The sequence below is a fragment of the Oratosquilla oratoria genome, chromosome 27 (genome assembly GCF_046742065.1).
Source record: "Oratosquilla oratoria isolate Oo_2021 chromosome 27, ASM4674206v1, whole genome shotgun sequence".
In the NCBI taxonomy this organism is placed as follows: Eukaryota; Metazoa; Arthropoda; class Malacostraca; order Stomatopoda; family Squillidae; genus Oratosquilla; species Oratosquilla oratoria.
In genome coordinates this window covers 4,677,668-4,693,948 of record NC_134803.1, presented here as the reverse complement: position 1 = coordinate 4,693,948, position 16,281 = coordinate 4,677,668, and the positions used below count along the sequence as shown (strand labels likewise).

Genomic DNA, 16,281 nt, shown 5'->3' with positions numbered 1-16,281 from the left:
GGCTTTCTTGGGCAAACATGGTGGGATGTACAACAGATGATTCCCCTGCAATGCTAGGCTGTCAGTCTGGCTTCCAAGCAAGGGTGAAAGAAGCCAACCCCAGGGAAAGCAAGATGCACTGCATGATTCACCACTTTGCATTAGCTGTGAAGACCCTACCTCCAGACCTCAAAACCGTACTTGACGATGTTGTAGCCATGGTCAACTTTATCAAAAACAGTCGGCTGAACACAAGGATGCTGCGTCTTTTGTGTCAAGAACTTAACCTCTTCACTCCGGGGCACATCGCACATCTGGCAGCATTAGCTGCCCGACATGCGATGTTGCGTCATAATAATCGCATTATAAAAAATAAAGTCAGTGCTCAATCATTCGTTCTCTTTCACCCGTGTACTTTGATAACCAAGAAAATTGATGAAGCCAGTTTAGAGAGAATGGAGATTACGTAGGTACGACTACAATAAATATAATCAAGGTGGCGATGTCGGCGTCATCGAGTACCCACTTGCTCCTCATGCCGCCTACGTAGGCGTCACCGTATGGAAGTAGTTAATGCTGAGGAAGAGTCATTCCTTTTTCGTACAGAAGTAAGATGGCTATCAAGGGGTAACGTAGTGGCTCAAGTTGTGACATTAAAGGGGGAGCTGAAGGAGTTCTCCAAGAGAAATCAAAAGGAAAAAACAAGGAAGTGTGTGAACAAGTTTTCATACAAGTGGATCCCGAAACTGATATATTTTCTCACATCAATGCGGTCAACAGATCACTTCAAGGTTACTCGGCAACTGTGATTGATTTTGTGGACAATCTGCGAGCTTTTCAAATGAAACTCAAACTTTGGCAAGAAAAAGTCACAGCGGGTCGATATGATGCTTTTGAGAATATGAGCGATAGCTTGTCAGTTCTGTGTAAAGATGATGTGAATGAGGTCAGTGGTCTCATCCATAAGCACTTGGTTTCTCTCAGTCAAGAGTTAGAAAATTATTTTCCTGATATCACAGACTTAGATTGCCAGCTCATTCGAAATCCATTAAAGGTGGACCCTACATCCCTTCCAGATGAATTGCAAAAAGAATTCATAGACTTTGTCAATGACTCAACTGCAAAAGATTCTTTTGATAGTTTATCATTGACCAGATTCTGGTCAACAATGGCATGTTCTTATCCTACTTTAGCATAGAATTGTGTATGGAACCTCCTGATGTTTCCATCCACATACCGCTATGAGCAGGGATTCTCAGCATTGTGCTTGATTAAAAACAAGTTACGTCCACATCTTGCAGTCAAAGATGACATAAGAGTGGCTCTTTCAAAGACTCTGGCAAGGATTGATTTGTTGGTAGCAAATAAACAGGCCCATCCTTTTCACTGAATTGTCTATACTTGCATTTTAATGTAGTAACATGTATCTGTGTCACAATTTAAGCATAATAAACTAAGCCAATTAACCATGCATTTATTTTCATCCTTATTGATGCTGCATTGTGGGTAAGGGGTACGTGACTAATACTGAAAGACTTCAAGGGGTACATATGATTAACCCCTTCCATACAGTGACGCCTACGTAGGCGTCATGAGGAGCAAGTGGGTACGCGAGGCTGCCGATGTCGGCATCTTGATTATATTTATTGTAGTTGTACCTGCGTGACCCCCATACTCTGTAAACTGGCTTCATCATACTTTCTATGGTTATCAAAATCCACGGGTGAAAGAGAGAACAATCGATACAGCGGTGACTTTATTTTTCATAATGCAAGTATGTTGACGCAACATCGTATGTCTGGCAGCTAATGCTGCCCGCGAGATTTTGGTAGAAGATTGTGAGTCACTGCAGAGTGATCTCGATAAAGTATGGGAATGGAGTAGGAAGTGGGAGATGGAATTCAATATTAAGAAGTGTAGTATAATGGAATTTGGAAGAAGCAAAAAAAGAATAGTGGGATCATATAAATTGGGAGAGGAAGAAATGAAAAAAAATAGAAAATGAGAAGGACCTGGGAGTCATTATTATGAATAATATGTCCCCTGAGAAACATATAAACAAAATTTTTGGAGAAACTTATAATTCAATAAGAACAATCAAAGTGGCATTTACATACCTGGATGAAGAAATGGTGAAGAAAATACTAGTCACTTTGATAAGACCAAGATTGGAGTATGCAGCGATGATGTGGTCACCAAGTACAAAAAAATGATAACAAAACTTGAAGTAATACAAAGAGTAATTATGAAATTGGCACCAACACACTCAGAACTATCAAACGAGGAGAGACTAGCAAAACTTAAGCTACAGACATTAGAGCAAAGAAGAGAGGAGACTTGATAACTATCTATAGAATCATGAAAGGCATAGAAACTAATGATAGAGTGGATCTAATAAAATGGGATAGTAGAGATACAAGAGGACCGGGAAACAAAATCAAGAAAGACAGTTATAGAAGAGACCTGAAAAAGAACAGCTTTCCCCACAGGGTAATAGATGTTTGGAACAAGTTAGATGAAAATGTGGTGTGTGCAAAAACGATACACGAATTTAAAAACAGTCTAGATAAAACGAGATATCAAGATGGGACACCATGAGCATAGCTCCCCTTCCCGTAAAATACAACTAGGTAAATACACACACACACATATATATATATATATATATATATATATATATATATATCATTTTTTTCAACAGTTTCCATACAATGGTGGTTTATAATAGATATGCAATAGGTGAGGATTTTGAAACATAAAATCTATGGTTTATATAGGGATTCTGTTTAAAAAAAAAAGGAGAAAAAGAAAAGAAAAAATAAAGAAAAGAAAAAAAGTCTGCATAGGAAACATGATATTCCAGAGACATTTTTTTTTTCCAGTGGTACAATTAACTGGTAAATAATAATAGATTAGTACATACATATTGGTTTATAAATGGTAGATACTTCCTCGTCATCCATTTCTTCAAGTGGCCTAAGCTGAAGTACACCACTGGCAAAGGAATCAGGATTCCTTTGCTTGCTACCTCTGTTATGCAATCCAGGCTCTGCAAAATACAAAAGGAGTCATATTACTTCTAAAATTTAAAAAATATCAATGAATGCAATTATGAGAATATGGAAGTACTAAACACGTGGCTGACATAAAAAGAAAGAAAAAAAAAATATATATATATATATATATATATATATATGTAGAAAAACCACCAAGGAAAAAGATAAACTGATGACCCAGTGCTTTCGTCTATTCAGACATCCTCAGGGTACATGAGGATGTCTGAATAGACAAAAGCGCTTGGTCATCAGTTTATCTTTTTCTTTGGTGGTTTTTCCGCATATTTAGAATCACAAGTTTATGTGATTTCTCATGCATATATATATATATATACATATATATACTATATATATGTATATATATATATACATGCATACATATATATATGTATATATGTGTATGTTTCTTAAGACAGATTGAACATACACAACTTGTCGGAAGGCTCGCCTAATACGGGATTAGATGAAATTGAGATTAGATCTTCCAATGTTACGTGAAGCGTGGTCGGGGACTAGTACAGTCCTTTTGAACCATCACCATGTAGCATGGTCGCTAACGTCTTGGCCTCGTGATCATCGACGCACGGGTCAGGGTTCGTATCCCATGGCGGAGCTTCTAAAAATGTTCTATATATATATATATATATATATATATATACAGGTAAACGTCGACTTTCGATGGCATTAGGTTTCGATAGAGCCATCGTAAGACGATTTCATCGTAAGTCGATCCCCAATTTGTGTATCACTGTTCCGTGGTCACTGTACCTAGCCTACCTGTATATTAACCACCAGAGATACTGAATATAGCCTATTAAACATGTACAGTAGTTTATTTAATTATTTTTATCCTTTTTACCATATTCAAACACTATAATATGTATTTTCAGTACGGAACTTAAATCTCGCGGGCAGCAGCCAATGCCAGCCGTACGACGTGACGTAATAATACTCGCATCATAAAATATAGTCACCGCTTATATCGATCGTTCTCTCTTTCACCCGCGAATTTTGAAAACCACAGAGAATGTAAAAACACAGGGGCGACTACAATAAATATAATCAAGACGCCGATATGGCAGCGTCGCGAATCCACTTGCTCCTCATGACGCCTACGTGTGCGGCACCGTATGGAAGGGGTTAAATTATCATATCGTCGTCGTCGTCGTCGTCATCGTAAAGTCGAACAATCGTAAGTCGCGGCCATCGTAAGTCGACGTTTACCTGTATATACCAAATGCATGGTAGCCAACTAAACCCACCTGTGGGACCAACAATGGGCACCTGCATGTGGTGGTCATGTGCAACAGATGTTAAAAAGAAACACAACCCTATTCATCATCTCCAAATCTTATTAACACCCTTACCTCAATCTGTAACACTGTGGAGCTTGCACTGTCTTCAAACTGAGCCTAAGGTCTCTAAACTGTCTTTCCTCCACTTTTTCACATAAGGATAGATGATAACTAGTAATATACTCAGAGACCCAAACTTATACAACACATACAACAGTCCAACATTCCTTCCTGAAAGATCTACAGAAGGGCCCAAGGATCAGTGCTGACTATTAAGGTTGCCAGTTTCCAGTCAGTGAAACATGATGTAAGAATTATCATTGTTGACCCTGACTGCACTGAAGAATATGTTTTATTCTGGCAAACATTAGAGAACTATAAGTTGTACCTGGTTCTCCTTCAGTACCAAGAGTTCAACCAGAAGTATCTTAATTAATGAGACCAACGATGGGTACTTGTTGGAAGTGGGTGAATATCTACATAAAAATCATCTTCTTGATTCCCATCTTCCAAATCTATAAACACACTCACTTCCACCAGCAAGTGCAGTCAAAAGGGATTGTCACTTGGTCTTTGAACTGGTACCAAAATCTGTCATCTTCCTTTTTTTATACCCTTTTTTTTTTTTTTTTATTAGATTAGTGACATTTTTATTTAATTGTTGTATTTGCTCTTTTTTTGTTCTGCTAAGTTGTTTTTCTTTTTCAATTTACTGTTTTTTCTTTAAGGTGGTGATCTCATGTGCATAGATGGGGGTTGAACATTTTCCAGTTGCCTTGGAATGTTCTTTGCTTGCCTGCTGGAGGGTAAATATCATTTTATTCACTGCTTTATCCAGGAAAATGTACAAATCTATTTCAAAGGAGTCTAGATTGTTTCAAGCAACAACACCAGAAAATGTGAAAATAATTAAAGAAGTACATAAAATCAAACCAGACAATAATGCTATCTCCCCCTTTCATCAATGAAGAGGTAGAAAAGGCCTTTAGGAAATTTAAAAACTTACAAGCTGAAGGCCCAGATAGAATATCAAACATCCAATTCAAACACCCATAAGTCTTGAAAGAAATTTTCAACTACTCTTAGTGACACAACAAAATCCTAAACATTTGGGAAAGAGCTCACATAATCCCTATTTTGAAACCAAAATATCAATAAAAAATCAACAAGAAAATAAACTTACTTAAATCCACTGCAAGCACTGACTTTGGACAACAGAAAAAACTCTAATAACTAACTTCAGACACTTAATTAATAAGAACCACCCTTGACTAGCTCCTCAGCATGATTCCCATCAATCAGCAAAATGAACACAAACAACTTACAAATATTATAGAATATAGCACTGATATTAATAACATGATGTACCAAAACCACTCCAATTGGATGCCTATAAACAGAAACCAAGATACTCCCCACAGAACGCCACAAGGGAGGTAGCCAAAAAAACAAAGGCATAAAAAACCACTCCCACCCAATTTATCCCTATCACACTCCACCCCACTCCACTCTCATCCCTCCCTCTTATCTTGGCACCTCCTGGATGACGGGTCATCCCTGCATCATGTCCACTGCCCTGGGTCAGAAGCTGTGTCGCAAGACACAGCACATCCACAGCAAAGGCCACTTCATTAAGTCGTTGATCCCCCCTTTCCATCCCCTCATGCAGAAAAGGAGAAGACAGGGAGAAATCCCTTCGGGCTGTGTCAAATTTTTCTCACACATACTCCTTCTTCCCCCAACCCCCACCCATTCCACCTCATGGATCACATCATCATCCATATACAACCATTCTCCATTCACCCCTGTCTTCCATCCTCTCCCGTCCTTCCTCAACAGACATTCACCTCTTCCCCAAAGCCCCTTTTACCCCATCCATCCATCTCATCCTAGGTCGACCCCTCATGTTCACTCCCTCCACATCTGCCTTCCACACCTCTTTTACTAGTCTTTCTTCATTCATTCTTTCCATGTGACCACACCATCCAAATACTCTTTCATCTACCCTATCTCCCAGCTCCTTTTCCACACCCACTCTCTTCCTCACCTCATTTCTCACTCTATCCAGCCTAGTAACCCCTATCATACTTCTCAGACACCTCATCTCAAACACATTCAAACTCCTTCTCTCTTATGTTCCATGTTTCTGCCCCATACAGTGCTGTCAGCACAATCACTCCTTCATATAATCTCCTCTTAGCATTTATTCCCAAATGTCTATTTCTCATTACACTTTTTAATCCACCAAGGCACTTACTCACTTCTCTCAATCTACATTCTACCTCCACTTCCACTCCTCCCTTCCCTGCCACGTTTGCCCCCATGTATCTAAAACTATCTACTTCCTCCAGTTGCTCTCCCTTAATACTCTCATCCAGTCTGCTGCCACTTTCTCCCCTTGTACATCTCAACACCTTACTTTTAACCACATTTATCTTCAATTTCCTTCTTTCACACACTTTCCAAAACTCTGTCACTAACTTCCTCAATCCCTCCTCTGATCCTGCCACAAGCACAGTGTCATCCACAAACAACAGCTGGCTTATCTTCCACTTTTCTCCATTTTCTTTAACCATCTTCAATCCCTGACCCACTACCCTTGCATTTACCTCTCGCACCACTCCATCCATGTATAAACTGAACAGCCAGGGTGACATAACACATCCCTGATGAAGTCCCACCTTTACCTCAAACCACTCACTCTCTCCATTTCTAATTACAAAGGATTACAAACACGGAGCATGCCAACAGGAAACCTTTTGGTCCATATCTAATAATAATAAATAATAATAAATATCATAATAATAATAAATGAATAAATAAACACTATAATAATGTAAATAACAAATAAAATACATAAATAAATGCATAGGTATAGTTGAATAATAAACAAACAGGTAAATAGAAAATAATAATAAATTGACATATAACTAATAATAAATGAGAATCAAACAGACAAATGATAACAAAACAAAAACAAATAATATAAAATAAATGATAATCATTACAGCATCTTGCTTAGGTGTTTATCTAAATGATTCTTAAAGCTTCAAACTGAACTACATTGCACTGCCTCTGCAGGAAGTTTATTCCATTCATTAACTACACAGTTGGAGAAGTTGTTTCTACCCACTTCCAAATTGAATCTATTTCTGGACAGTTTGAGACCATCCTGACACATGCTCTACTACTCTCATAAAAACTCTTGACAGCTCCTAAAAGCTTTCCTCCTATCCCGTATATCTGCATAACCTCCCACAGTGCCTTTCTGTCTACCCTATCATAAGCTTTTTCCAAATCCATAAAAGCCCAAAAACATCCTTACCTTTTCCTATAGCTTTCTCACACATCTGTCTTACCACAAAAAATCTGATCTACGCAACCTCTACCTGTCCTAAAACCACACTGTTCTTCACCAATTACTTCTTCCCTTTCTCTCCTAATCCTCTCAATCAAGACTTTCCCATAAGCTTTTCCAACTACACTTAACAAGCTAATCCCTCTGAAACTACTACACTCATGCTTGTCCCCTTTTCCCTTGTAAAGTGGAACTATACAGGCACTCCTCCAGTCTTCCGGTACTCTACCCTCTCTTAAACAGACCAGCCAGTCCACCATCACTGTACCTCCTTTTTTCAGACATTCTGCATGACATCCATCCAGACCAGGTTCCTTACCTGCTCTCATCATCTTAACAACTGCCTTCACTTCATGCTTATTTCTCCTCCTTTTTCCTCACTCATCACTCTCATTTTCTTAGCACTTCCCACTGCAACTACCTTTCCCTCCCTATCCTCCTTCACATTTAACAACTCCCTAAAATACTCTGCCCATCTTCCTCTTACTGCCTTCTCTTCCATTATCATCTCTCCATCTGCACCTTTTCCCTTTTCTTCTCTACTTGATTCACCTGCTCTTCCTCTCTTAATTTCTTTCCAAAACAAATGTCCATTGAGGGAGTGCCAAAACATATCCTGGACCTTTGTCAAGTAGTGGATGGCAGAGAAGATGATGAAGAGTTGTGACGCAGCAGTAGACAGGGAAGCAAGGATTCAGTGACTGCAGTGTAAGATACATCACCCAGGATGGTTACAGGACTATGAAGTAGGAGACAGGGAATACGAAGAATAGGTTGATTTGAGATCAATGGGTGTGGTGTGAATGTGGTAAGTATGGATGCACAGTTGGCACCTCTAGCACGGGGGCAAAGGTCACCCATAGAATGTGTGGATGTGACATCTGCCAAGGGGACATGACAGTGTGGTACCAGTGAGGGGAAAGACAAGGTGTGTGAAAGTGAAGTGGAGGAAATATAATTGATAGATAGGTCTAAGTAATAGGATTACACAGGCATCATTAGTGAATGAGAGAGTAGTTAAAAGTGACATTGTTGGTATGTCCTGCAACAACGAGGGGAAAGAGGAACAGCCCTAAGGTAAGCCAAGTTGCACACTTTCTCTACAAGCCCACACACTCCATCTGGACAGCTATGCAAAATCTCCTCACCTAGTGATGAACTGAACTGACTGACATGACTGATTTCCTAGGAGCTATAGGACTTGTACAATAAACAACTAGAGCAACAGATTGAGTAATATGTACAAACCCATACACAGTCAACTCCCCGTTTAAACGAGTTCTGTTAACACGATTTCGATCTTACACTACTTAAAATTTATTAATATATATTCTGATAACACGAAATGTCCGATGTTATGCGAGTTGAATTTCCCACCTACTGTAGTTGAATATCTCGCCGCCAGAGTGCGGGAGAGACGCTCTGACTCTGGCGCTCCCGCTCTCTGCCTCTTGTCCTCAGTGTGAAGCCAGCCCTCACAGCATGTGGAACTCACAAACAATCTTATCAAAGTTTTGTGTTAAATAAATTCGTGTACTATGGTACCCCAAAGGAGAGTGCAGCAAAGAGGTCAAGAAAACTTGTGAACATAGAAAAGTAGTTAGAAGTGTTGGATCGTTATGATTGGGGTGAAAGAACTTATGTTATTGTTCATGTTACCGGACTGAATGAGAGCACTTTGCGGACCATCAAGGCGAATGCTGACAAGATCAGAGCCAGTTCTATTGCTGGTACATCAGCCTCCTCTTCACAATGTTCCCGAGCAAGATCCATGGAGATAGAGAGGATGGAGAAGTTATTGGCACAATGGATCCAAAACCAAAACAAGCATAATGTCCCTATCAACATGGCCATCATACAAGCTAAAGCTTTAAATATCTACCAGGAAGTGCAAGACGAGAATGAGGAAGACAAAGCCAAGACCTTCAATGCCAGTTCTGGGTGATTCTCCAGGTTCAAGAAACGATATGGCTTCCACAATCTCAAAATGGCTGGGGAGGCTGCATCTGCCGATGTGGAAGCAGCCAAAAGGTATCCAGCTACCCTCAAGACCATCATCAAGGAAGGTGGCTACACTTCCAAGCAGATTTTTAATATAAATGAGACAGGTCTATACAGGGGGGTCACCGCAATTCGAATTATCGCAAATTCGACAGTAGCTAATTTATACCCAACCCTCAAGGTTTGACAGCCAGACTCGACAATTTGACATTCAAATCTCGCGCGCCACGCACCCGGTCGAATTTGCCACCACTCCTGATGTGCCACTCTGTCTCACTCTCGCCCCACCCATCGTCGAGGCAAGCCACGCTCCGCTGTTCCACCACCATGCCGCGCAAATCCACCTCCGGCCCCATCCCTAAGAAACACACTTTCCTGCCTTTCAAAGATAAGCTTGAGCTTATAAGAAAGTGTGAGGCAGGTATGGCTCATTCTGCCGTTGCAACGGAAATGAGTGTCCCGAGATCAACAGTATCAACGATTTTGAAGAACAGGGACAAGTACCGCCAGGCCGCTGCATCAGCATCTTCCAGGACTTCCCTTATTCTCCATGGCTCAAGGGACTCCTGTCTCGACACGATGGAGGACATGTTGATCAAGTGGATAGAGGACAGGACACAACGCAAGATGCCGATCAGCATGGGGCTCGTGCAGGAGTGTGCCTCGTCACTGTGGGAGGACTTGCAGGCCACAACATCCACCACCAAAAATGTACTGTACAGCAGCTTACTGTGTTTATTAAACAAAATTAGATATAAATGAAGCCTTTAATATTACTGATTTAGTCTAAGTTAGTGTTTTTTAGGTCATAGTGATATTTTAGGGGGGTCTGGGCTGGAGACCGGTCCCTATCCCCCCTAATTACAATGTATTCCTATGGGAAAAACTGCATCATGATTCGACAAAACCCAGGTTCGACCGATGATAGACCACCCCATCCCTGTCGAACTGCGGTGACCCCCTGTATTGGAAAAAACTGCCTAACCGGACCTATATCTTGGTTGAGGAGACAACTGCACCTGGATTAAAGGCCTCTAAGGATCGTCTTACGCTCTTGTTCAGTGCCAATGCAGAGGGAGACAAACTGAAACCTGCCCTTGTCTACCACTTGGAAAATCCACAAGCATTGAAGGTGTGTATGTATGGATGCTGATTAGACATGAAAGCTTTGAATTTTTTTTACCGAAATTGTAAACGCTCATTTTTTTTTTTTTTTTTGTGCACCAAAACAAAAAAGAAAATTGTGTCACCAACTCACAATTTACGGCACACTAAACTAATTTTGTTTGTTCTTGTGTCTTCACAAGGCTATGTCAAGACCTTCCTACCCTGCTACTGGTATTCCAACAAAAATGCATGGATGACGGGGAGCATATTTAAGGACTACTTTGGGAAATTGGAGAATGAGTTAGAACTTTACTGCGAGAAGGAAGAGATTCCATTCAAGATTCTCCTGATCTTGGATAATACTCCCAGCCATCCCCCGTCAATAGAAAATCTCTCCAACAACATCCAGCTCGCTTTCTTGCCGCTAAACACCACTTCCATTCTGCAGCCATGTGACCAAGGAACTATTAAAACCTTCTAGTCGTATTATCTACGTTCGACCCTGACTGACATGGTTGAGAGGACACAAAAAGACAAGATGACCATGAAGGAATATTGGAAGCAGTTTACCATCAAAGATGCTCTCTGCTTCATTAAAGAATCTTGGGAGAAAGTGCCAAGGAAATGCCTAAACGGGGTTTGGAAACATCTGTGTCCTCAGTTGGTGTACAATTTCGTCGGCTTTGACATCCAAGAAAATGTCTCTAAAAAGTCTTGACAAGGCCAGGGAAGCCAGGTTTGACCAACTTGAGCAGAAGGACATTGATGAACTGCTGGAATCACACACAGTGGAGCTGACTAACGAAGAACTGTTAGAGATGGAGACGATACAGAATGCAGAGTTGGAGGCAGCTGCATCTCGGCCTATATCAGAAACCCCAGAGCCTGAGAGAGTCTTGACCAAAAGTGATCTCGAAACAACACTCTCATTTATACGAGAAGGACTGGATATCTTGGAAGCCAAAGATCCGAATATTAACAGAAGTGCAACAGTGGCCAGAAAAGTTATGTCGGAGCTGAACTGCTACAAAGTGATGTTAGATCAAAAGAACAAAAAGACGACGCAGACGAAACTCCACCATTTCTTTCAAAAAAAGACAGTCAAGGAAGAGGAGGCAGGGTGAGGCGAGGAGGGAGAGGGAGGTGAGGAGGCAGGGAGAGCAGAGTGAGGAGGCAGAGCGGAGTGAGAAAGAAGAGGGGAGTGAGGTTGGGGACGGGAGCACAGCAAGTGACAGTGATGGTAGTGATGCGTCATAATGTTTACATGCATAAAAAAAATTATTTTACCACACAATAAATACCAATATAGTAAGAATGTGTGTTTTTATTGTTTCTGTAACCTTCAAATTTATTAATAGTGTGTTTGTTTAGGATTTTTAGTAGTAAAATCCCAAAATAGACAGACTTTCCCGTTGTCCAGGAACGTAACCCCCACTATTACCATTATTTCTTAAGGAGAAATTATGTTCTGTTAACATGATTTCCATTAACATGACATCTCCAGGAATGTAACCCTCGCATTAAAGGGGAGTTGACTGCATTTAAATAAGAGCTATTTTTCATCCTGGGATGCATGAAAAGATTTCCATTTTTCTCTTTTGCTTTGGAAGTATCTATTTTCTCTATGAAATTCATTCTGAACACGAAATTGCTGGAAACAACTAATAGGAGTCCCAATTTTTATGGCAAATTATGAATGATAATAACCAGAAGTTCATGATTTATTGAACAAGACTGTTAATGGTTTACATTTTTTTTTTTTTTAATCCCTGGGAAAATCTTGACTGATCATGGAGTCTTTAGTTATTTTCACTTTATCAATCTGATGTGCAATTTCAACTTCAGTAACAGAAAAGTTAGCTATTATTTTATCATTACTACTGATATTATTCTGAAAGCAGCTGTCTTTATTTGTATAGTCAGATGAGAAATAATCATTTAAGAAACAGGTAGTTCTTAATTTACGTGATGTATAGGGACCAAAAGTTATATTGTAAAAAAAATAAATAAATGCATAAATTAAATTGGGGGAGGAGGCTTCTTAAGATCTATTTGTGGATATAAAAACAAATCTTGATCTGATTGGTGTTAATTCAAATAAACTGCATAACTCAAATACACCAGATTTGCACAAAATAAACTTGTGTACATTAAAAACTATCTGAACAGGCCATTTCTATATTATTCACTCTATTTATCCTTCCTCAACAGACATTCCTCTCTTTTGATTCTTGATATAATATACTTGGATTTCTGAAGAGAATTTGATATGGTCCCACATAATTGGCTGCTCAGTAAATTACACCCATAGAGTTGAGAGAAAGAGGTGATATAATTACAGTACAGTATTCAGGTCATTAATGGAGGATAGACTGTTAGCGGCAGATGATTCTTTCACGCGAGGCCCCATCGAAGAACGGCCCATTCATCGCGTGGACTTACCTCCTCTTCCAAGAAGAGAGGCCTTTCATTACGAGAGGCCCATCGAAGAACGGCCCATTCACCGCATGGACCTCAGCTGCGCTATCAGAGGTCATGAAGTGACCTCCCCTACATTCATCTGTCAAATCACCCAAAACAACAAGACTTTGCGCTCAATCCAGGGTCAGAGTTCACACCTACGGCTCTGGCCCCCTCTTGCACCTCAAGACATTCTATTGGCTACCCTTCTCGGGGGGAACGCCCATTTTTTCATATAATTGGCTGCCTTCTTGTGGGCACGCCCATTTTTGTAATTAGATTAAGTTAGCTAGGAAAATCTGGTATTTACGAAGTTTCTTCGAAGCTACCAGCCATGTTTGTAGAGAGAACTAGGCAGACCAAAATAAAGAGAAGAACCAAAACGCGTTTCCCACCAAAACCCCCTCCAACAGTGGTGGCAGCGGAAACAGCTCCCTTATGATCTTCTCCTTTCAGATCTATCTCCAATCTATAATTTCAATGACCTTGTGAAAGTTAAAGTAGCAAATTTTAATCACCTTTTCAAAAGAATACATAATTCTCTCCATCTAACGAAGGACGAAATGGTCCGTTTGCACAACAAATCAGCCAGAACTGACACCTTTGATATTGGAGACATTGTTTACACTCTTAACCACACACCTACCTCTAAGCTTTCAGCAAAATTCTTGGGTCCCTATCGTATCCTTGACCACGAAGCCAACAATAAAGTAAAGGCACTCAGTTTGCAAACTAGGACAGAGACTCTGTTGCATAAAGATCACATAAAAAAGGTTCCTCGTGGCTTAGACATAGAAGATGTTAATTCCCCAACTACCTCAATTCAGGATAGAGACGACAGCTCACGAACCGTCTCGCAAACCCCGCCAGTACCATTTTTCCATTATAATCTACGTAACAGAGCCACACCTTCATAAATGTATATTCTTTGTATAGGTGAACTGAAACAATATCTACTTTCCAATATTCTTAATTTTAAGCTCTCTTGTTTTTCATATATTTTATTCTTGTATATAATCCTAATGCCAAGGCCGTGTTAAGGACCTTGCCTTGTGTTTTGTTCTTGTTTCTCTGTGTGTACAGTCACCGGGACGGTGACAATAGCGTGGCCGAGCATTGTTAGCGGCAGATGCGGCAGATGATTCTTTCACGCGAGGCCCCATCGAAGAACGGCCCATTCATCGCGTGGACTTACCTCCTCTTCCAAGAAGAGAGGCCTTTCATTACGAGAGGCCCATCGAAGAACGGCCCATTCACCGCATGGACCTCAGCTGCGCTATCAGAGGTCATGAAGTGACCTCCCCTACATTCATCTGTCAAATCACCCAAAACAACAAGACTTTGCGCTCAATCCAGGGTCAGAGTTCACACCTACGGCTCTGGCCCCCTCTTGCACCTCAAGACATTCTATTGGCTACCCTTCTCGGGGGGAACGCCCATTTTTTCATATAATTGGCTGCCTTCTTGTGGGCACGCCCATTTTTGTAATTAGATTAAGTTAGCTAGGAAAATCTGGTATTTACGAAGTTTCTTCGAAGCTACCAGCCATGTTTGTAGAGAGAACTAGGCAGACCAAAATAAAGAGAAGAACCAAAACGCGTTTTCCACCAAAACCCCCTCCAACAAGACTGCATTTACAGAAGAGATCTTATTGAGGATAGGAGGGGTTTAAGATGTCATAGGAATAAATTAAGATAGATCACATGTCTAACGGATGTGAAGAAATACATTTTTCCATACAGATGCATAAATACTTGGAATCACTTAGAAGGTAATACAGTAAGTCCTCATTATACGGTACACATGCATTCCTGAAAACCTTACCGCAAATTGAAATTACCGTATACTGAACCCATTATGACATGTAATAATAGGATATGGCAGATGTACCTTCTCCCTAATCTTTCCTTTTCAAAACACGAGCGGACACCGTATCTGTGAACTTTTCTTACCATAGATAGAATCGAGGGTAGTAATTACCAAATACCGTAACTGTGAATTTACCAGGTAAAGAATTACCGTATAAGGAGGACTCACTGTAATACAGTACCAGTAATTCTAAAGGTCATCAGAGTCATTGTCGTTGTCGTCTCTGACCTCCAAATCTACCATAGCAAAGATGGCATCTAAAGGAGTAAAAGCAACTTCATTCATTTCTGTAAACGTTTTAGCAACATTTTCCGATATTGATTTCCGCCAAGAAAACTATCGATTACATTGATATATTATAATTTATAAAATTAACATTTAATTTTCTAATGCTGTATGTGTTGGTGTGCACTTCTAAAATAATACCATAATTTACAAAATTAAAATTTAATTTTCTATTGCTACATTATGTAGGTATGTACTTCTAAAAATTTACCAAAATCAATTCCAATAGCAGGTGGCAAAATGAATCTAAGGCAATGTATGAAAGTTTTCTAATAAAACTAATGACAATATTACTCCAAAATTATAGTGTTCTCCCTGGACACATTACATTGTATGTGTGTATTTACCTAGTTGTATTTTATGGGACGAGAGCTATGCTCGTAGTGATCCGTTTTCGTATCTCTCCACATCCAGTTTATTCTTAAAATCTTGTATAGTTTTGGCACTCACTGTTTCACCATTTAGTTTGTTCCAGACATCGATCATTGTATGTGGGAAGCTATTCTTTTTCAAATCTCTTCTCTAACTGTCCTTCTTTAGCTTCTTTTCGTGTCCTCTTGTTTCTCTTCTGTCCCATTTTATTAAGTTGTATCTATCAAGAATTTCCATCCCTTTCATAATTCTGTAAATGGTCAACAAATCACATCTTTCTCTTCTCTGTTCCAGTATTGATAGATGTAATTTCTCCAATCTTTGTTCGTATGTAAAATTTGATAGTGTAGGCGCAATCTGCTCAGCCATCTCTTTCCTGTATTATCTCAATTAATCTCGAGTAAAAGCATATTAAGTTTGTGGTACATGATCTTCCACTTCTAAAGTCAAATTGTTTAGGGTTTAATATTATATTTTCTACCAAGTCTTTGATCCATTT

At 39.8% G+C, this 16,281-nt stretch overlaps 1 protein-coding gene across 1 annotated transcript in view; it reads right to left on the bottom strand.

The window, feature by feature from the left end:
• LOC143039865 (origin recognition complex subunit 2-like) overlaps positions 1-16,281 on the bottom strand; it is an 87,960-nt gene that overhangs the window by 64,078 nt on the left and 7,601 nt on the right. The window contains exon 2 of the mRNA XM_076210134.1: positions 2,903-3,028. Coding sequence (XP_076066249.1) covers positions 2,903-3,028 — 126 coding nt within the window. The remainder of the gene's footprint in view (positions 1-2,902; positions 3,029-16,281) is intronic.